Genomic DNA, 24,097 nt, shown 5'->3' on the forward strand with positions numbered 1-24,097 from the left:
AATATTGTCTACTTGTTTGGCTAAGCGAAAAAATAGTACATATTAATGAATTGTTTCATTAGTATTCAATGAAGTATTTCAATTCTTGGAATAAATGCCGTAGAAGCTAAAAGGCAGAAAAAGCTAAAAGGTTTTGAATAAATGCATATTTAAAGTAAGTATTGCACTCGTGTATATATTTGTGATAGTAACAGCACTTTGAAAGAATATATGTATCAGAAACAGAACTTAAATTGCGCCGGAGCTTACTTCTTAGTTTTTGGCACATATTGTAATTATAGTCGGAACGCACCGAAGCCCTAAATCAGAAGGCCCGGCACTTTTTTTATGTAACTGAACAATTATTTCAGTAGAAATTTGATCTAGAAAATTCTACTTTTAGCAATAAAATTATATAAAAAAATCGCTTATTAAATTTTTATTTATCTTTTTACATTTAATTTAATTTTAATAGTTTAATTATTTTAATATTTTATTATTTTAATAAATAATAATAAATTAAGTATGCATTAATTAAATAATTATAAACTAAATAATAATTAATAAATATTGATTTTTAATACGAATTCAATAATTATTAACTAATTTGATACTCATTAACTATTTAATTTTTTAATTATTAATGATTTTAATAGTCATTTTATTTGTTTATTACTCTTGTTACTCTTTCCTGACAGTCTTTCATAGGGCTCCGGCACTTCTACTTTTAGAAGTTAAGCCCTGATCAGAAAGATACCTAGATATCTATCTAGCACAACAAAATAAATCCAGATATTGATATGTACGTACGAGTGGACGAGCAGTAAAACCATTGAACACTATTAATTGGACTCTAGTTTAAATTCTTGCGAACTGGCTGACTGTACGTAACGTGGTTTTCTCCAGGCGTAACGCAAACGCGAAGCGGTTTTAGTTCAAAAAACTTTCTCGAAGACTTTCCTTCTTAGGTAGATAGCCTTAATTTGCCCTATATAATCTGAATAATAATAATAACAATAATAATTCGAATGCTGATTTCATCACCACTTCCAATACTTATTAGCTAAATATTCCTTTCTTGTGAAGCGATGTCAGTGTTCATTAGAGGAGTATAAATTTGTTTATAAGAGACTAATACTTGCACTTTAGTAAACGATGCATTACCATTAAACAGTATGAACTCTTTTAATGTTCAGGTATTGTTATTTGCAACTGGTGTGTTCTACTGAGCGTTTTGGTAACGACTTGGTGCACTTTTGATGCTGCTGGTAGATCGTGGGTCAAAATGAAAAGATACCAGAGAAGCTTGAAGGAAGGAAGAGTGAAGTTTCACTATAAAAGATCTGGAAGCAGCCACAGGAACTGGAGACACAGGTGATATTTTCTATGAAAGATACATGTATTACACAGATGATCCTTGAACAATAAATACTGAAGCACCAATCCACCGAGCCAACGAAAATCCGCGTATTATACCTTCTGCTTCACCAAATACTAACAGTCCGATGCTGACTAGAAATTTTACAAATAATAGTTGATTTCCACATTGTCTGTAAGTTAAATGAAGCAAATACAGCAATACTTAGTATAGCCTGCTTTCGATTAGTCTAAATTAAGAATTTCAAAACAAACTAAATATTAATTGAGCAAAATAAAAATTAATTTTGAAAAATTAGCACAAAAATTATTTTTAGTACATAAAATGATCGTCGTTCCCCTTTGTACATTCAAGCCTCTTTTTCCGCTTTTTATTTTTATGTGGTTTTAAAGTAATACGATAAGATTCGTATTTCTTTTTTTTTTCCTGGAATCCCTGTTGTATACGTATGTACCTGTGCTTGGACTGTTCGTTCTTGAGATCCGGCAATTATTACGAGAGAAGAGAATATTCCTAAGTTCACATAATTTTGGAAAAGTTACAACATCAAAAGCATTATCAAAAATATACACGCACTTTGGCATGAACTAATCGCAAGCAATATGAAGGCAGTACCACGTCATACCACAACACTGTACAAATGATTTCATTGCTTTCAAAAATCATTTGGCTCAAGTCACTAATAACATAACAGAAACTAAACAGCTTTTTGCCTTTAATGACTTCATCAACGTAACTGAATGCGTGAAACTAAACACTGATGAACTAGATCCTACAGCATTTATGATTAAAGATAGACAAAGAGCTTAGATAGACGGGGAAAACAACTTAGTGACAATTGCGTTTAAGTGCCCATACAGGTATTTACAGCTGAACAGTTTTAAAAATAATTATTGGACTGTTGAAACCTTGTCATGTATTATGCAAATTGTTCCCAACATTAAACATAACATTACAGTTCGCTGAATGATAAACAATGCAATTCATTGCTACAAAGAAGTATGTGGGAAAGAGGCCAAGAAAGAGAAATGTGCAGACATTGCTATTGCAACTTTTAGAGAATAAAAATTAATTATGAAAAACATGCAATTTTTAAAATTATTTCCATTTAAAACATATGAAATTATTAATTGTATTTACTTGATTAAAAAATGGGGAAATTTGTTTTTGAACCTATAACTATTTTATATGGATTTAGTATTTCGATTAGTCCGATTTTAAACAGTTCGAGATAATAAATGAATAGATTACTTGGAAAATGCGAGGTATTGCTGTACTACATTCTTCCAAAGTATGTTTGAAAAAAGGAAATATTATTACTGTAATCATGATGAAGAAAAATCTTATTTATGCACAACTAAGTTTATGTTCTCTGTTTGCAAAATGAGTTGTTTGGCTGTCTGTTCCAAATTAATATTGTCTTACGTGATAAAAAAAGTCAGTGCAGATATTATGCGTATTTTAACACTAGAAATCAAAAAAGGAAGGTTTCTATAAGATATATATACATAATTTATGGCAATAAACGATAAAATAAACTAGTATCTGGGTATATTTTCTTCAATCATAAGACAACCAACTTTCTTCCCCAAAATGTGAATTTCTAAGTCATGCAATTCTTTTCCGTTGCTTTCCAAAATCTGTTGAAGATCTCGAAATTAATTTCTGGTGAAAGCAGAACATATGTAAGGTATAGCGGTACAATTTAAGTTCGGCTTGTTTAGTGGTCAACTGCTATATTTAAGCTACCTTTAATAAAATTTTAATTTTCAAATTTATTTCAGCAGCATGTAGTTTTGATGCTTAATTTTGTTCATATTGGTAACAATTCAGCTTGAAAGAGGGTAAAATAAAGTCAAATTCTTTTCTTGTTTGCACACATCTTGGCTTTGTATCTTTATAAAGCTTTAGGACATGCAAAGTTATCATTGCAAGTCATATAAAAGTTATCATATATATATTAAAACCTCACTGGCCGTTCGTTGTAACTCATTGCTTCGGATTAAACAACTCAGTTGCAGCACAAACTTATAAAATTTAATTTATCGATTTCTGGATAAAGAAGATAATGATTATTCAAATTTGCTAATAAACAAACTTAATTTATTGCGAACCTTGGAGGTATTCACGTTAGAATGAAAAAAAATTGCATTATAGCTCTCAAGCTAATTAAACGTTACAAATCAAAAGAAAGTTTCATTTTTTTCTTATAATTCCCTTCTTAAATACGCAGGATGTAACAAAAATGATGTTCAAAACTTTAAGAGATGGTACAGTATACTACAACAAACATTTTTTATATAGAAATGCATGAGCGCAAGGGTGTACAGTTGAAGTGCAAACAATAAATAAGACATGAAAGGAAACGTAAATTATTCACTCGCATAATCGTTCACAACTGAATTTTATAACAATGATTATAACACTGGGGAACAGCAATTTCGTTGTCTTAGATCTGTTACTTCTTTTTGACTAACTTTTGGCCTCTGAATCCAAAAACAGCTTTTGTTTATCAAGTCAACATTTTAAGATTCAGGATACACTCTCTTTGTCTCAAGTCAAACAAAATATGCACATAAAGGAAAATAAAGGGAAACCTTATCAAATATATTGTTCACAACTAATAGTTTTATTCATAAAAAGGCTACATGTAGTTACTGCAAGTTAAATTTTGTTCATACAAATAGTAAAATGTTTTCTTACCAAACGGTGAACATGCATATTAAGGTAAAAATTTTCGTTCAGGTTTCTTTCTGGAGTGTTTAATCTGTGTACATTCTCGCTTGATGTTCCAACAATACTCTGCCATCACATGTACATCCAATTTACCTTAACACGGTGCCTCCATCACTTTCAAATCTTGGTGGAATCGCCCACCTTGCTCATCACTGACTACACTAAAATTTTTCGGGAAGTTATCAAGATGTCTATGTAAAAAATACAGTTTGATGCTCATGTTGCAACCAAGCATTTTGAAGCTCTCCAAAAGTTGCTGGACAATTTCGCTGTACATCTGTACTCGCGTATTCTAAGAAAGTCTTTGACAATGTTTTTCAATGTCAACCAAACATTCTTGTGAAGTTCTGTCATTGTTTAGATGAATTATTCAAGTCCTACATAAGAATGGCTGAAAGGCTGCCTGGATAGAGAGCTGGCTTTGTGGCGTTCTGTTCTGTTCCGGTAATACTACAAACAAATCATTCCATGGATTCTGTCAGGCACATACTATTACCGTTGATGGAAGATATTTTGAGTAATTATTGCGAACACTGTTCTAAAGAAACACATTTTAACGTTGCTGCGAGTAAATAATTAATGTTTCCCATCAAGTTTCATTTCTTGTGACTCGTATCCATAAATTCCTACATAAGTAATTTTTTTTTTTTTTTTTTTTTTTTTTTTGAGTGCTCTATTTTTCCGTAAAGTTAAAACCATCAATTTTACTATACCTTCTATATGCATTGTGTCTTGTTTTTGAGTATATATACAATTAGAGTTTGCACGTTAAAAGTCAAAAATATTTCCCAAAGTTTCTAACCTTTAGCGTAATTAAATTTGTAATAAATAAACTTTAAGCAGAAATTACCTGGGACAAAGAATATCCACTGAAGTTCTTTTCAGCCTATAATAATTACTTTAGTCTTTACAAATACAACAACCGCTTCCGATACCAGCCTCGGTGTGCGGGAATTTCAAGTACTCGGTAACCAAATAATACCATAGACGTTAGACTTCAAACACCATCACGTCAAATTTTTTTCACGGCGCTTTTTTTCTCGTAACTTGAGTGTATAAGTTCGCCTGCTTCTGAAAAGGATACTGCATGAAAGTAGACGAGTTACTGAAAAGTTAATTTAAGCTTGAAATTTGATTAATAAAGTGAACTTTATAATGCTTATGGAATTAACTACCCTAGCTTGTTTTTTTTTTTTTTTTGTCGGACTTATATTATGTATTGTTTGCATTAAATTCTTTGATTGTCACTGTACTCTTTTATAAATTCTTCAGAACTATTTATAGGGCACAAGATTTCTTTGAATTTAAATTCTGACTTGTTGAATACATTTCACGGTAAATTAGTTGTACAAAAAATCCAGAGACATGAATATGTCTTACCAACGGCCAAGCGGAAAAACTGCTGGATAATGATAGTTCGACCTGGGTTCAAATATTGATGAACGAGTTGGCTGTATGGGAGTTTTCGTGGTTATGCCTGGGTATAATGTGATTACTAGCCAGTTTTACTTAAAAAGTCCTCCGCCAAGGCCTTAGAGAAATTTAACTATATTTTGAAAGCTCTCCCCATTCATAGAAGACTACGGAGAGACAGCACTTGAGTGCTTTACCAAACCTGAATAATTCTAAACTAATCAATCACATGACTAATAAATGAGAAGGCTAAAAATTTCTTTCAATTTAAGCCTTTCTTTACATAAAGTTAAGGTTCTAGTGCTCTTTGTCTCGTAACAATGTTTCAAAAAGTTAAACACAAACATGAATTTCTTTCCCGTTCTTGCAAAACCTAGATAGTTCTTGAATCTATTTATATATTAAATGCAAAGACTGCGTCTCAGTTATTGAAGTCTATGAATATTCTTAAAAAAATAATTATTTGATTTAAACTGTGCCTTACAGTTACATATTTAGATAAGCACTCTTCTCTTTACTTTCGAAATCTTAGCACAAAACATTGTAGCAAATATATATATATATATATATATTTCCTACAAACCACATGAGAATTATTCTAATAATCCCATATAACAGAATCCATGTATTTTTGCTTCAGCTCTTTTGTGTTTCATGTTCTTATGTCTAGAAATATTTATTAAGCATGGATTAAGTGGAATCATTCCTAATGCAAAAGAGAAAAATATTTGTCAGTTTCTAGAATTTGCAGATCTATCAGGCGCTAAAAGACATGACATCTGAAAAGGGATTGATCAAGACTTGTATCAGATACACATGTTCATTCGTCAGTTTATGAGCTAACGGAACTGGAAGCTGAAAACCTGCTTCAATTTTTAATGCTCAAATAAATTCTCATTTTATCAGATATCAAATAATCAGTATCTCAGGCATCTGGAATTGGTCATGCCTACTACACCCTCTCTCAAAAGGCATACGTTCAATTTAAAACTACTAACTGTGATCCGCACAAATGCTATGGCCTGCTTTCAAACTAACATTCAATTTTATTTTAAGAGCAAGAAAGTTTAAAACATTTTAAAACGATTTAATAAATTATTGTATAGCAAAGAGCGTTTTTTCATCATATCATAAAAATAATCGCCTAAACTTTAGTTTAACAAATTGGATTTTGTCTTTTTAACTTATTTAAGGAAAGCCATGAGGGAGTATCAAGACAGCTGGAATAGAAGGTGTCGTCTCCTGTTTTGCTGCATGGGACATTCAGATCGACAAAGGGTAACTAAAAAAATAGTATTTTGTATCCTTATGCTTAATTTACACTACTTCTCTGTCTTAAAAGAATATCTATGATGAACTAATATTCTTTTTTTTTTTTTCATTTCCTGCATTATTGAGTAGGAAAATACTTTCATATAGGTACTGTAATTACTACTGTTGAAACTACATATAATAAAACAAAGTGTCTGCTATATTTTGCAATTTATTGCGCTTCTGTTATTAGTTCAACTGAAAACAGGAAATTGCGCGGTCAAGGGTAATTAATGATTACTTTGACAATTACAATTCTTTTTTTGATGCAAGTTTTGAATCGATTCAACTGTTCACATGAATGTTGAAACTGTTATAAACAGACGACTTAGATAGAAGTATTTGCTTCACATATACACGCATTCTCGCTTAAGTGGGAAATGGTATATGTTAGCATACACTGATATCGAAATAACTTGAAAATTAATTATAAAATATTTGCAATTCGCTATCTATTCAAAAACGTAAATTAATACATCAAATCAGCCAGGAATAAAACTGCAGCATTTCCGTTTATAAAAAATAATAAATGGCAAATTAAATCTTCTAATAATGCAGAAATTTGTGTCTCTGATAATCCTCAAAGCAGAACATTACTCTGACTTTCTATAACAGCCTTTTTATTTTTAATCTTGTCAATTATGAGTCACAGTGAACAACAAAGCTGGCTGCTTATGATCAAACTTGATTTATCCTTTGTGAATTTTGATTTATTTTTCAGAACAATTTTGCTGATATAGCAAAACTATTGTCAGACTTTTTTCGTGATCTGGATGTTGTACCATCAGATGTTGTAGCTGGCCTCGTACTCCTGAGAAAACTACAGAGATTTGAGAGACAAAGCATTGTGAACAAGGTAATTATTACCAACCAATTATTAGACCAATGAAGACTATTTTATGCAATAAACCATTTAACATGTAGCATTGTTGATTCTTTGTTCCAAATAGAATTGGTTTAATATATCTTACCCACAGTAAACAAGGAACTGGCAGAAGCTTACCAAACGCATTCTGATTCTGAAATAAAAGCCTTCCTTTTGTCTGCTTCAATTTACGTAACCTATATTCCTGTTTATATTTCAGTTACAAAAGGCATAGAAAATGAATAAGTTAGTGCTAAGTAACATGCAAAACGCATGTCATACAAAAGGAAAAAATAAATAAATAAATATGAAAAAGCCATTTTCAAGTTATTTTAATTTAGTCAGATTTATGATCATTTCTAAGAAAGGCTTAATGTAAATTATAGTGCCATAATAATAATTGGAATAGTAAATTATAATGTCGTAAAAATATTTCGCTTAAAGCAAATTAACTTACTTTCCCTGACATAAGGCCTACTAAGAGTTAAGTACTTTAAGCAGTGAAATACTGATAGTAAACACCAAATTAGATACTTAGTGACATAATTAAGCTGATTTCATGTGGTTTTCATGATTTCTGCCATGTATAAGAAAGGTCAAAGCACCCATTTTCCTTAGAAATCCATTCAAATGTGCTTCTTCGCTTAAATAAACATCTCTACCATATTTTACCACACCTAAACCGGGAAATCAAATATTCTATAGCAGTATTCTTTCGTGATGCAAAAAATAATTTTCAGAGTAAAATACATGCAAGAATCAAACAGACGTGACCTATAATATAAAAAGTACACTAACAGGTGAGCACAATGACTGTCCCGTATTCCATTATTTTATTGAATTAAATACAATATTAGGAAGAGAACCTCAGGAGACCGTATATTTATTTAATTACAACTAACGATTAGCGCTCCTTACTGTCACACTGCAGTGAATGATTAAATTCCACAACCGTTGTACCATCGTGAATGTTTATGTTTATGGCTATTCTGGGTAAATAAAGATGCGCATCATTTGACATAGGTATCTTCTCATACCACATAATATAAAAAACAAAAGAATCTTTAAAATATAAAAATGTTTCCAAAGCAAATAAATTGGATTTCCTGTTCTTACCAGAAAATGATTAAATTATTTGGATATGGCAAAGCTCATGAGAGCTGTCTGGTCGCAATGCCTTTGTAGAGGAATTTGTAAGGAAAACCAGCTGGTATTCTCGTTACACATGGGAAAACCACGAAAGCCAACCCTATAGCTAACGCTTTGGCCTGGGTTCGAACTTGGGTCGTCTTACCAGAAGAAAATTGTCTGAAATTTCATTCTGAAATTCACTGATTCTCTGTTAATATTAAGATAATAACCTTCAACTTACATTTTTGTCTGGACGTCAGATTAATTCATAGGTGTGTAACAAATATGCGACAGGTATCTGCTACGAGAAGTGACGCCTTTGGCTGAAATGTTTTTTCGAGAAAACTTGCTTAAATCTCATTTACATTTAAGGAAAATAACAAAAAACACTAAAGCAATTAAAAATTGTATCTGGAAACACCAATATAAAAGATACACATCACTGGCGAATATATCAAGTGAAGGGTCAGTCTACCTAAACTTTTGAAAGCCCCTCATCTGAAGAGTCATGGTATGTATATCATTTTTTAAAATATTTTTGATAAATTGAGGGGCCTTAAAACGTGGTATCTGTTTGCGACTGTGACTTGCACGATCCCACAAATTGGCTTCCGGTACTTCTAGAGATCCGTTAGGTCACAGATCTCTGGAAGTGTCGGTAGTATTATATGCGTTTGGTCATGAGAGTATAAAACCATATTTTCATGGTAAACTTGTAACAAAATGCAAGAAACATCTTTGACTTTTACATTAGAAAAGAATAGCTCCCATACGGAAAGAATATGAGGCATATATGATAAACTTGATTTTGATTTTCTCGATGAAGAAAGAGTGAAATTTACTACTTGATGAGCTGTAACACAAGATGTTCGAAAAGATAGCTACAATTAGCCTTTCTTCATTAACCATTGATCAAAGACATGTCTTTCTGAGTACAAAACAAGATAAAGAATTTAATAAAAATGATATATCTATTATGGATGGTAGAGTTTCGTAAATATAAAATCTAGAATTTTTAGATAGCCTCTGTACAGCATAAGATTCCACTTAGTGAAGTATTTATTATGCTTAAATCAGTTAAAAATACAACTCCATTATGTGAAAAATTTGCAAACATTTTCCAGGACAAATTCGCTAACTTTCATAACATTTCTTCCAATCCCCCGTCTTAAATCCAAAGCATTTAGAAATACTTACAAAGCAAACAATTTTTTTGAGTAAAAAAACATTCGAACACTAAATTTGTAACCAGCTTCTTGAAAGTACTTATTTAGCATAACTTTGAATTTCCAGTTATGTTTCATATTTACAGAGTTTTCCTACTTGCACCTGAAAATAATTTTTATAAAATTCTGTACCATACTTCAGGAAACTTTATAATTTGACGCATATTAATAAGCAAATATAAAGTAACTATAAGTTTGGGATGAAGGGCACAGATCCAGTATTCAAATTTGTGGAATACTCTATAGCTCGTATATCATTTTATGTCATCTAATTTTTCATATGAAAGATTCCACTTCACAAGCAGAAAAGTAACGATGATATTTTATTATTACTTTTACCAGTTTAATAGCCAAGCAGCAGTTGCATAAGTAAATCAAGAATTCTAAAAGAAAATGGCTGAAACATTATTCCTTTACAATTCATTCTTGTTTATCAGTTTAATCAAAAAAGAGCAAAATGACTATATGTAATTTCATAAGTCTCAATAAATTAACATTTCCGAAAAAAATTTATTTTTATTGTATTTAAAACTGTAAATACTATTTTAGTTTATTCTAATTAGCTTTTATGGACACTACCTAAGGTGACATTTTACAAAAAGATATGAAATTCCTCTGTTATTATTGATTAGAAACTGATAATAGGTCTAATTAAAATATATAGTTTTATTATAAAACGATTTTTGAGAATGATAAAAGGACCCTGGAATTTGCCTCAACTATTTTTATGTTTGTCAATAATAAAATCGAAAGCTCCTCCCAGACAGTATAGTGGTTAGGGGAACCTGACTGCGATACCGAAGGACCCGGGTTCGAATCCCGAAGAAGGCATGGATGTAAAAATTGTCTGTCCCTTCATAGGAGGCGAGGGTGGCCCACCTATTAGGTGCCTCCATAATAAAGAGGCCACCACATCTGGCCTTAGGAGTGACCGATGCCGACATAGGCATTATGGGTTAAAACAGTTCATTCTTTGGAATGATCTCATTGCTTACTAAAAGCATTAAACACACTTATTCATAACCTTTATGTGGTATGAAGAGCAGGTTACTTATAACTCTGCCACTGAAGCTACAGAGTAGTTTTCAGCAATAAAAGAACTGTGTACTTATTGCTTTATTATAAATAATCGTTGTTGTTGTTGATGATGATGATGATGCTCAGTTTTCTGACGTTAGTCAGCCAAAGCCCATAAAATTCATCGTGGGAAGGAGTGCAAGATTACTCCTGTCGTTGGCAACAGCCTTGAGCACTTAACAGGTGACAGTGCGATTTGGCTCAGTTCCGCCCTCAATTTTGATGGACAGCACCCCGGGGAGGACGGGTCCGAGGGTTTCCCACCCCTCTCTCCTTCCACCAAACCCCACGAGAGGACTTTCGGCTCGCCGAATATTTAGAGTGCCTCCATGCCGCACCGACACTACACATTTGCAAACATCCATGCCTTCTTCGGGATTCGAAACCGGGTCCTTCGGCACGGCATTTAGCGATTCCAACCACTATTCCGGTTGGGCGGCATAAATAATCGTACATTTATTTTGCTTGCTGCTCTCTTCTTAACACAACAGAATAAAAAATGTAAATGTTCTGGAACAGTCACGATTAGTGTGTCAAGTTATTTATGGCCTCAAATATCAATAAAAATGAAAGTTAATATTTAAATCTGCCGCAACTGCCCTTTTCTTTTCTTTTTTTTTTTTTTTATTTTTTTTTTTAAGTTTTACTTCTTATTGCATCATTATGCCTTTGAAATATTTCCATAGTATACTTCAGCATCTGTTATGTCCCATCAATGGCCGAGCGATAAAGTCACTGAACCCTGGTAGTTCGACCAAAATACGAATGCCGACAAACGGGAGCTGGCTGAATTGTCGTTTTCGTGTTTTCTCCTTGTGTAATGTAGATACAACCCAGTTTGCCTTAGATAGTCTTCCACAAATGCCTCCTTTCCCTTAGGCAGCAAGCTTTCGTGTACTTTGGTAATCAAGTAAATCAAATCAACATCTGTACCATCAACAACGACATTTTATAAAGTCATAACATGTATGTGTGTATATATATATATATACAACATACAAACAAACAAACAATCCTTCATTTGAGATGTGACAACCCCTAATTTTGACACAAGCTTCGCACTCACGTTGCATCCTGCACATGTAACAGACATCCTTCTGTCAAGTGTCCTGCGGTAACAGAGCAATAACTGACATCCCTGTATGAAGACAGAGTTTGCAGTTCTTGAAGAATAGCTGGAGGAATCCAGAGAACAGCTTTTCCTAAAAAATTTCGATCAGAATAATGTATAGCAGACTAGATCACTTCATACATGCTATACCCGGAAAATCTTAACTTATCCGTAAAGATTAAGTCGGGTATTTAACTTCTTTAAATGTCTCATTCCGATGACGCAACTTTAATGCTTCTCTTATATGAGAGTTCAAAGGGTTCAAATGCGCTGTGCCCGGGCTTAGAGTCCTTTGGTACTTTATTTTTTATCTCGGAGTGTTGAGGATACTAATTTTTCTATTGCTGATAGCCATTGTTCGAAAAGTTCAGCTTTCCAAATGGTATAGTGGTTAGTGACACTGAATGTCATACCGATGGGCTTGGGTTCGAATCCCGCAGAAGGGATGAATGTTTGTAAGTACATACTATCTATTTGGGGGCACTCAAAATACACTGCGATCTCAAAGTTCTTCCGATGAGTTAGTGGTAAGGGAAAAGGTGTAGGAGATCCTCGGGCAGCTCCTCGGTGTGGTCTTCGTCAAAATTGTGGTGGCATTGAACAATTAGGTGGATGTGACTATACCTGCACACCTATAGGGTAATTCTCGTCTCCCGCCCACTTATACCTGTAGCTGTTCGGAAAGTTCGGTGAAATCGCTCAGGTATTGTATTTGGCCAATAATGTGATGATAATTATGGCGGCAATTACGGTCCTAAGATGATCTGAAATGGGTTCCCGGATAACTCTCCCACTTTTTGGCAATTGTTCTCATAAAAGGAAAATACCATATGTAACATAAACAAAATTGGGAACTTCATTAATTCCTTTACACTACCTTCCAACAACCACCAACTATGTGAATCTCTTATGCATATTCCTTTGTGTTCATATAGCAAAGCTAATTCAATTTAACATCAGGCTAATTCTCAACGAAAATGTTCTGTGAAAATTTTCTTTGAACATTTTAGCTCTCAAACGCGGGCAAGCCATTTTAATTTTGCATATTTTCTAATTTGCATATTTTCTATGTCAAACTAGTTTAGCACAAAAAATATTTTTTGACCAACTAGTTTTGCACATGATATTTTCATGCATTCCTTTAATGAAAACAGGAAGTTTTACGCAATAAAACAAACGGATGTATTTGCTGTTTGAGAATTTACATCTCAGAATTAATTTTGGAGAAGTAGTGTGCATTATACAAAGTGGTAGACATACAGCACACTTTGCGTTTTCTGGAAGAATTGGAAAAAAGTTGTAAAATTGAATATTTTTTTCAAAACATATATTATGCATATGGTCTTTAGAACATTATGAAGATAATTATAAAATGTTAAATTCAAATTCAAATTAATATATTTTCAAAAATAAATAGAATTTTTCAACCCATGAAAATGAAAGACAAAAGCAGAGTGTTAAGTTTTATGCAAATTAAATTATATTGCGCCATTCTGTGCATAACAGTCAGAGTGATATAAGACAAATAACATTTTTACTTACCTGATGTAGTACTGAAAGCTCGAAAATTAGCCTTTTGGCCTTTTTTATTGATGTGAGATAGAGGACAGCGTTCGACTTAGATGCTGTTCTTCAGCCAAGAATCTTAGACGTGATTCTAGTTTTTATTTTTAATTTTTTTCTGTCCTGCGTATATGTATTAGTTGCCCATAAAAAGTTGGTGTCTGGAATTTTGCCTCAAGCTTGCTGCAAAACCCCCTTGCGAGCTCATTGTGGTTCGGCATTTGTATCGTTTTATTATCTGCTACTGAAATTCCATGGCTCTGAACTTGGATTTGAATTATGGAACGAAATTTCGACTTAATCGCAGAGGATGTTTACAAACTCCAGTCAGTTGACAGGAGAGAAGCAGATTCCTACGCGTAGTGTTTCCTAAACTCACAAACTCCGACAAACCCAGGCTTGGAAATTACTCCGACTGTGTAAATTCCAACAAAACTAGGCCGAGGCCCTTGCTACTCCTAGAAGAAGCCAGTAAAGCCAGTGACGCCAGTAAGGTCTAGGATACTTGCAAGCCCTTGTAAAATATATCAGGAACTCTGGGATTTGCGAGTTTATACAAATCTTCCAAAAAATGCTTACCTTCAAAGCCACAGATTCTGTTGTGAAACCATTACTTACTTACGTAACATGAAGTGACGAATTAAAAACTTTGAATTACCTTTCCTGTGGTTGTGACAAGTCCCAGCACAGAGGTGGCGGAGTCTTGATTTATGTAAACAATAAAGTTCCTTTTTCCTAATCTCCCAGGACAACAGCAAAGGTCTCAAAATTGTGACGGTTTCTGTCTTTCTTCCAAGCTACGAAGACGTTTTTTTCGCTGCAATGTACAACCCTCCAGACAACAAGCTAACTGAATGTGTCTTCTCCTCCATGATCCCTTAGAGCATGCCTATCACTTTCGGCGGAGATATAAATAAAAAGTACATTGATTGGGGCTGTAGAAGCACTAATTTTAATGGCAAGGCCTTATATGAGTTTATCCTCAATAATTCCATCTCAATCTATGCACCTGAGGAAGATACATATAGATAATTTCACCCAGGAAGACAACCTGCCATTCTCGACTTAATCCTTCCTAACTATGGCATGTCTATAGCAATAGATACTACGGCTGTTTTGGACCACATCCTGATTACAGGTGCATAGGGTATCTCAAACTCAAATCACCAAGGTCAAAGCCCACATAGACTGGCTGCTTTTTCATAATATCCTGAAGCCCCTTATCCTGTTTAACCCGCTTAAAAGCAAAGGCCTCTCAAATCACTTTGATATCGATAGAATAACTGATAAATTTACCCTGCGCTTAAACGACGCTTATCATGAAGCCACAAGCACGGTGACTCTAAAGCCTTCTGTAAGAAAACTCCAAAAATATAGAGCAACTTATTGCAATAAGAAACCGCCTACATAGTAAATGGCAGCTTACTTGGAATCCGGCTATCAAAACGGAGTTAAACCGCCTTAGCAAGAAGATTAAAAAAAAGGAATTCCGTACTGAAAAGTGGGAAGAAAGAATTGCAGATATAGAGCTAAATGATGAATTCTTGAGGAAATTTATCAAATCTCTTAAGAACAAACACAAGTGTAATCAGCCTATTTGTGCTGCGAACTCTGCTATGTATTCAGATGTTGACAAAATGAGAACTTTCTCTGAACAGACGTAACGTGATACTGGTGGACGCAGAGTTAATCACGCAAATTGATGAATTTGTTTATTCTTTGATTTGTGTTCCCTCAGCAAGCCCTATACCTGACTTCATTACTACTGGTGAAATTCAAAATATAATAAATAAGTTGGACATTGAAAAGTCCTTGAGCCTTGACCGAATTGCCTACAACACGTTACGCAATTTACCTTCTAATATTATCGACAAATCAGTGTAATTATGTCTGCCTGACTCTAAGATATTTTTCCAGTCTTGTAAAGCTGACAAGATCTTTGTTCTCGCCATGTCTGTAAAGCACAGCACCAAATTTCCGCCCCTATAAGTGTGCTTTCATTCTCAACAAAATTTACAAACGCATTATCCTAAAAAGGATGAATTCATATCTTCAACTACTTCCCTCCGATCAATACGGATTCAGGAAGCAACTGTCTACTTAAAAGCAACCAGTCAGGCTGATTGAATTTTTCCCGACTGTCCTGCACCATGAGAAATGCACGGCACTTCTTATGCTAGACGTGGCGGGAGCATTTGACCGCGTATGGCATAAGTGTTTGATCCACAGACTAATCAATATAAACTTTAGTTGGGAAATTATTCTTCTCCTCAATTCCTTCCTTGCCGACGAAATTTTAGTATCAATCAAGGAAATGTCTATTCAGTCTTCAACAACATTACTACAGGAGAGCCTCATGGTTCTTGTCTTGGGCCCATTTTCTACTTTTTTTACGTAATCGATTTTTCCCACAGATAAATTAGTTCATAAGTCTATGTTAGCTTGTTACGCTGTTGATACGGCAGTAACTTTAAGCTGTATCCAACCCAATAATGCGATCTCCAAACTCCAGTATTTTGTTTTAGATATTGAGAGCTGCTGAAGGAAATGAAGAAACAGTATAAACACCTCAAAGTCTAAGCTCCTACTGGTAAGAAGGACCAAGATTCCGAAGATAGCATTGAGCAACCTCTACTTATTTGAGTAAACTGTGAACCATGTAAATACTGCAAGTTATTTAGGGGTTATCATTAGCTAAAGGCTCACATGAACTTGTCGTATCAAGAACGTCATAGGAAAAGCCACCCAACATTTGTTGTACCCCTAGGAAATTAATCTGGACTATCTCTCAGCAAAAAGAGAAGGATATACCTATGCACTGTAAGGCCAATTCGATGCTCGCATTTGCAACCTGGGCGTCAGCCTCAAAGGCCAATTTTCATAAACTTCAGGTATAAAAGAATAAGATAACTGAGAAAAATTGCAAATGTTCATTACCTGATTAGAAACAAACTGATACATGATGACTTGAAAATCAACTCTATAGTGTACCACATTACCAAACCTTTTAATAAGCGTTCCTTCAAAACTGGATTTAGATGTGATGCTGCAAATTTTAAAAATGTCTTTAGTTACCAAATCATTTCAGCAGAATAATTTAATCAGATCATTTACTACTCACATGCTTAGAGACCATAACTTTGTAACCTAGCTTTGACTGCCGACTTTTACTTGTTTTCTTGCGCAGGGTGAATTTCGTATCTCGTCGTTCTCCATCTGATTGGTACACATGCAGTACAGGAGACAACCCTTCCTTACCCTTCTCAACCGTCCTTGGAGTGATATGACCTAGAGGCTTAATTTTGTTATCTAGCTTACTAAGCCCCCTTAAACAACTTCATAATCCGTATCCGTAAGCTCGACTACTTCTGATTAGTTCGTCGAAATTTTGAAATAGCTAGTAAGAATGTAGAAATGGCGACTGAAGAAAAAAACATAATCATCTGTTTATGTAAACAGAAAAAAAAATCACAGAAAGAAATTGGTGAAATAGTGAATAGGAGTTTATACACAGTAAGAACTGTGATAAAAAATTTCAAATCGTATGGTAGCGTGGTAAATGCAGCAAGAAGTGGCCGTCCAAAAAAGCTGATAAGTAGCAAAGAGAAAAAAAATTTCAATATTGTTAAAGTAGGGCTTAGTTTCCAATCCCGGAGAGGGCATGGATGTAAATTGTCTGTCTCCTCACAGGAGGTAACGGTGGCCGCCCATTAGATGCCTCCATAATAAAATGCCCACAATTTCTGGCCTAAGTAGCGGCGAAAGCTTAAAAAACGGCTAGTGCCCACCATAAAGAATATGTTAAAAGTGAGTAAAAAACTTTCTTCAAATGCTTTCGTAACAACACTCAAGGAAGACTTTAACGAAGTAATTCATTTAAAAATTATCCGCAGAATTTTTCATTGCACTGGTTACAGATTTAGCGTAACCAGAAGAAAACCTTATATAAGCAAAACTAATCGAAAGAAAAAGAATACTTCGTTTTGAAAAAGAGCATTTAAATAAAGATAGTGCATTTTGGTCGAATGCATCGTCTTCCGATGAAAGTAAATTCTTATTAATTCAGTGAAGGGATTTAAGTTTGGAGACAACCGACAACTGAACTTCGAGAAAAGCATGTTCAAGTAGCATTGAAATACAAGGGCAAAAGAGTGATGGCATAGGGCTACATGTCGTGTGCAGGTGTCAGGTATCTTATGTTCTTTGATTGCACAATGGACCGGCATGACTATTTGAATATCGTTAAATGTAATCTTCAGCAAGTGTCCTTAAGTTTCATTTATGCAACAATTTCTACTTTCAACAAGGGAATGATCACAAGCATGCGGCATGTATTGTCAGTGTGTGGTTACTCTATCATACGTCCTACACTCTCAATCATCTTGTTCAATCCCCTGACTTAAATCTCATTGAACATTTATAAAAAGAACTTGACAATAGGGTAAGAAAACATGATGTACTAAATGCGGACTGCATTAACGGTTTCTCCCAGAGGAAGGGGACAAAATGTCTTCTGAAACAATGAAACATTGGTGAAATCCATGCCAAATAGCTCAAGGCTGTTGCCAAAAACGGTTTTGCTTTCCCTTCTATCCTTCCTTTTGATGGGTTGAAATTTCTATTTATTTTTGTAAACTCATCAATTTTAATTTAGCATTTTGTAGTAAGCTTTATAATATTCGAAAGATTATATAAATGATATATGTTTTGATAAAAATAATGAATTTCACCGTTTTTCCCCCTTTTTCATTGAGAAAATGTAAAGTGTGCCTTCACTTATGTTCATCATTATATATGCACACGTATTTATGTATACTTTGCTGTTCATCTAATATAATGAAAACTGAGTATATTTACAATATTTAATTTCAGCTTTATTCCTATTTCTCTCTTCACTCCATCTGTCATGAGTATAATTTTATTTAATATAAGATAAAATATTTCTAGAATTTGCATTTTAATCTTAAGGAGATTGATAAACATGGAATATTTTCACCAAGATTTGTAAAGCATGCATTTCAGATTTGCAATTACCTACACGTATTCTCACTTTTAACTTCAATTTTAAATTTCGTTGTTAAAAAAAAATTATTCATGATTCAGTTCTTTTTAGCAAGATGATGATACATACCAGTTTCTGTCAGGAGTTCCAATTACTCCAGCTACAAGATTCCTTGATATAACGCATCCAGTAAGTTGTAATTTTGCTTTTTAATCATAATATGATACATAATTCTCCAGAACTTTAGGCACTGCTCTTTATGTGTTACACAAATATTTAAATTTTAAAATATAATTAGAACTATATTCATAAAAATTATGATCATTCAGCTTTCATTTTAGTATTCAATCAAGCTTTATTTGTATTGCTTACTATATGTTATAATTGTTATATTTGTAATATTCGCTCTTTCATAGGCTGTAGCGGAGGAAGTACTTACAATCACGCATTACTTTCACTATGCGTTGGCAGTGTACGGCTGGCCAATGTTCATGATGGTGCAAAGCAAAACCGCATGCTGCCAGTTATGTCCATATTTAAGGTATTAACTTATAAGAACTTCTTTAATATCCTATTTCCATCATAAATTTAAAGCCAGCTATTATAATGTTTTTGTAAAATCTAAAAGTATTAGTTTTATTTCGAAGCGGATATTTTGTCTAAAACGGATTTGCGATATTAAGCAGTCTAATAAAAGGATCGTAACAACGAAGAAAAAGGGACTGTATAATTTTATTGCTTTTATAAAAACTTGCAGGCCAAGTTATTCCAGGTTTGATCTCCTGATGATGTTAAAGGAAGCTTTTAGTGAAAAGCCAACAATAAATCACGTATCTTTACTCAGAACGCTATGAAAGTCAAGGAGGTTAGAATAGAAGGAGGGAAGGTTCAACTCAAACGGTGAAGCTTGGCGGCCATGTTACTGTTATCACTGTGACTTGTGCAAGGAAGTCTGTAATTGTAACATTTTTTTTTTTTTTCCTTTTCTTTTTGAAGCATGTCTGCTTATATAGCATATGGATGCACAAATACATTTTCGAAAAATATTCCTGGGATTACTGTTCACTCGTAAGTATTTTCTTTTTTTTTTTTTTATGTAATTTCATAAATATGTTAAAAAAATGTCACAATGTCATGTTGTTTTCTTTCCAGATGTGACAAAAAAGACTTGATAATAATCTAAACATGTTAAATACAATACATTTTAATGCTTTTGCTTACAGCTGGTATCTTCGTTCCTTAACATACAATGATATATGCTAGGATTATATGCTTGCTGTCTAATTTGAACGCTTAGATAATTCGTTTTATAATTTTCACGAAAAGTAAGAAATCAATTGTTACTATTTTTATGAATTGTAAAGGTGTTAAATAAAGCAACGCTTTTCCTTATGTATTAATTATTATTCATTCTTAAGTTTTGTGAACTGTTACGAATATAATTTGTGCATTTGATCAAGATAAACTCTTCTGTTGTTAAAATGTTTTTGCATAAGCTTACAAATTTCGGGGCAGTATAGCGATAAACGTAAGTAAAATATTTACATAATTGAACATGTGAAAAGATATATCCAAAAATTTATATAGGTATATTTCTGTAATTCAGTTTAATTCAAGGTAATTTCTTTGAGATTCATAAATATGAAACGCGCATAAACTGAAATCATTGAATTCACATAAATCTGTTTTATTTTATTAAGATTTATTTTCTTGTTGATATAAGGTTGTTGATTGTGAAAAGAATCTATTTAAAACTTTCATTTAAAAAAAAAAGCAACATGTTACCATTTTTTTAGATAATTATCTGCTATTAATTTCAGGTAAAAATGATTCTTTAATAAATTATAATAATATTGCGAATAAATTAGAAATATCACTTCTTAAAGAAACAATTGGAAAGTATACCAGAGAAGTTGCTAATAAAACCTAAACAAATTCTTGAAATTATGCAGAAACATAATTTGTAAAGGCTTTAATGTTATGCACATGCATTTAGATTTCGAAATATTTCTTAATGATTTTCTGTACTTAGTAAATTACAGATATCACCTTTATAACTTTAAAACAAAAGACTAACAATAGCGAAGCATTTCATTATAAATTTAACATATTTTTACTGGAAAATTCATGCATAGAACAGCTTACAAACACGTACGTTTCACTACCGTATTGCAATGTTTTGAAGTAACAAACATGGACGCCGCTTGTTCCGTGGAGTTTCATTCCCCGATAGTGGAGGAAACTGCGAACCCTCCCTCCTTCTATTCTAACCTCCTTGATGAAAGTCGACTAAACAGTTACAGTTGACAGCTAGACTTTCATGTGATTTTAATACGAGTGGTCTTATAAATCATGGTATTGCCAAAATTTCAAAGTTGTCATAATATTCAGACATAGCTCATGTTACTTCAATCATACGTTAGCGAAATAGGCATTTTGGATTAATCATTCAGAAAAGGGAGAAAGATTAAATAAATACTAACCGTTTTGTAATCTTATTTTTATAAGGAATTACGAAAATACTGAAATCCTTCGATATGCCGTAGTTGTGAGATAGGTTTTTACACCATGAAACAGGTCATCGCCACACAGCCGTCAATGCTTGGCAGGTTTTGTAAACAAGTGCCCGGCAACGGCCGAACAATCAAATGGCTGAGCAGTGGTAGTTCGATCCGGGTTGCGTAATGACAAACCGCACACTAAGTTGATCAGTGTTAACGAATTCCGCTTACTGCGTATGCTCATTGGTGTACCGTAAGCATAGAAGGAAACACTGACGACTAAATATAAGGAACCTTACACAAACCTGTTAGTCATGTAGGTTTTACAGACTGTTTACAACCGCCAGTACTATAAAAACTTTGTTTGGCTGTTTGGGCTTATTGCATTTGCTTTTGTTTCATTTCATTTTGGTTTATTTTGCTCATAAACGTTAAATTTAATATCAATTATTTATAATAATTTCTTTGATTTTAATTCAGTAAATTAAACTGGATTTATTCTTTAATTTCTTAATGTATATACGAATGGAACATATGGTCAGCACTCAGTTGCTTTTATTACTCAAACGTATAATCAATAAACATTCAACTAACATATCTTGTAACGTTTCCTGCTTTGAAATCCTTCTTGAAAACTTCCGTAGTTTACAATCGATATTTATAGTCCAAGTAATGCAGCAACTAACAACCTAACAAATTTTAAAACCCCGAACATTTTACGCCCAGGTAAACACAATATCAACCATACACCGTATTTATCTTCTTTTAAAAAATTGCGCCAAATTTCCTTATGGGCATGCGCAGTAAGCGAAATTCGTTTAACATTGATAAATTATTGCTCATCTGGATGAGTACTATCACCCCTCTAAATTCGTAAAAACAATTTAGAATCACCCAGTGGCGTAGCTAGGGTAGGGCAAGGGGGGGGGACATCTGTCTCCGTGCGCAGCATCCAAGGGGCGCCAAATTGATGCTACGAAATTTTTTAATGAAATGTTTTCCATTCTTAGCACACAGAAAGGGGGCGCAAATTCTTCAGTTGTCCCCGAAACTCTAGCTACGCCCCTGGAATGACCTTGTATACTGCGAGACGATATATTAAGAATCTTGGAAAAGTTTCGATGTCACCTGCCCTGCCACCTCGTACATATTCGTTCAAAAATGTTCTTCTATTTTATGTTTCTGAAAATCCTTTCTCTGTGATTGTTTAGAATGCGTTATCATAATATATTTTTGCTTAAAATTACTTTTAAATTATAAGTTATCAGTCTGTTGTTTTTTATATCTTCTAATAAATTCTTCAATGTTATTGTCTGTTGTTTTCCTTTTGAACATACAGGACGGCAAGAATGACAAAAGCTCCAGAGCATCGAAAAACTAAGTAATTACATATTAAATTCACGCTACTATATTTGTCCTTTAACTAAAAGAAATTCAATTGATAATTTGAATAAAATGTTTAAGGCATCGATATAAAAAAAGTATTTGCAAGATTGTGCTTGAGAGAATTTCTGTAGCACTTCAGTAAATAGTTTTCATAGTTCATAAATAAAAAATAATATTTCAGACTAGAGGTGGCCAACCCAATGACCCTTCGGAAAAACATTATAACCTCGCTGGTCGCATATAAAAATGTATTATCTTTATATTAGATTTGGACCCATTACAAACATTTATTGGAGTAAAAATTTAAAACAGAATGAATTATTATTATTGTTTTCATTATTCTTCATGTATACAAACATGGATAATATAATAATGCAATGACTGAATAATGTTTAATTTATTTAATTAGTGAGATAGTTGTTTCTCAACTCTTTCACTTAGTTTTTGCTAGTCGATCTCAATGCGTGTATTTGAACATCGTAATTCATGTTTCAAGTATTCGTCCGTTAAGTTTGAGCGAGATTTATTTTTGATAAATTCCATTTTCGAAAAAAACGATTCGCAGGTGTAAGTTGAACCAAAACCCCTCACAGAATGTTTTGCTAGACCTCTGTTTTCAAAATGTGTTTTAATTCATTATTTCGTTGTAAGTCAATCAGTTCCATTTGGAGATATTCTGGGGCCGAACCGACATCGACATTAATGGGAGATTTTGTATTTCTCTAAATTAGTGAAGCGACTCTCAAAAGTAGCTGCAAGTTTGCTTATTTCTTTCGTCTTTTGCGCATATGATGTAACTGAAACATTTTGAATTTTTTAATTCTTTCATCAATGGAAAATGTTGAACTTTATTTTTCAATTGATATGCAAATATCAATAACTTCTTCTGAAATGCTTTGATTAAATGCATCGATTATTAAATTATCTTTTCCTTGTAATGATGCATTTAATTGATTGAGTTTTTTATGATATCTACTGAAAAGCATAAATCCAATAATCACTCATCTCTTCTTAATTCTGGTACTGGTCTTTGCTTGTCATTCATAAACAAGTCAATTTCTTGACGTAACTCATGAAATCGCTGTAAACATGTTCCAAGGCTCATCCATCTTACACGATTGAAATATACAAAGTCACCATATTCACAATCTAATTCTTTTAGGAGCTCCATAAATTGTCGATGCGAAAGGGCATGTAATCGAATGTAATTCACTGTTTTTATGACTACTTGCATAACATGATTCATCGATAATACTTGGGCGCATAGATTTTGTTGATGAATCAAACAGTGGATTATAATCAAATCATTTCTTTTGCAACAATTATTAGTTTTATTCTTGGATTCTATTTCATCGATCAGTAATTTTATAACTTCTTTTCCTTTACTGATCATAGCAGATACCCCATCAGTTGATATA

General features: G+C 33.3%; 1 protein-coding gene across 2 annotated transcripts in view; it reads left to right on the forward strand.

Moving 5' to 3' along the window:
* The window catches only part of inaE (inactivation no afterpotential E), a 295,275-nt gene that overhangs the window by 174,455 nt on the left and 96,723 nt on the right, over positions 1–24,097 (forward strand). For both annotated transcript variants that reach the window (XM_085808531.1, XM_085808532.1), the window contains exons 4-8: positions 1,176–1,353; positions 6,700–6,784; positions 7,539–7,673; positions 18,904–18,981; positions 19,209–19,333. In XM_085808531.1, the coding sequence (XP_085664657.1) occupies positions 1,176–1,353; positions 6,700–6,784; positions 7,539–7,673; positions 18,904–18,981; positions 19,209–19,333 (601 nt within the window). The remainder of the gene's footprint in view (positions 1–1,175; positions 1,354–6,699; positions 6,785–7,538; positions 7,674–18,903; positions 18,982–19,208; positions 19,334–24,097) is intronic.

Source organism: Stegodyphus dumicola, chromosome X1 (assembly GCF_044657685.1).
Source record: "Stegodyphus dumicola isolate Sdum_Otavi_A_Nest chromosome X1, ASM4465768v1".
NCBI lineage: Eukaryota > Metazoa > Arthropoda > Arachnida > Araneae > Eresidae > Stegodyphus > Stegodyphus dumicola.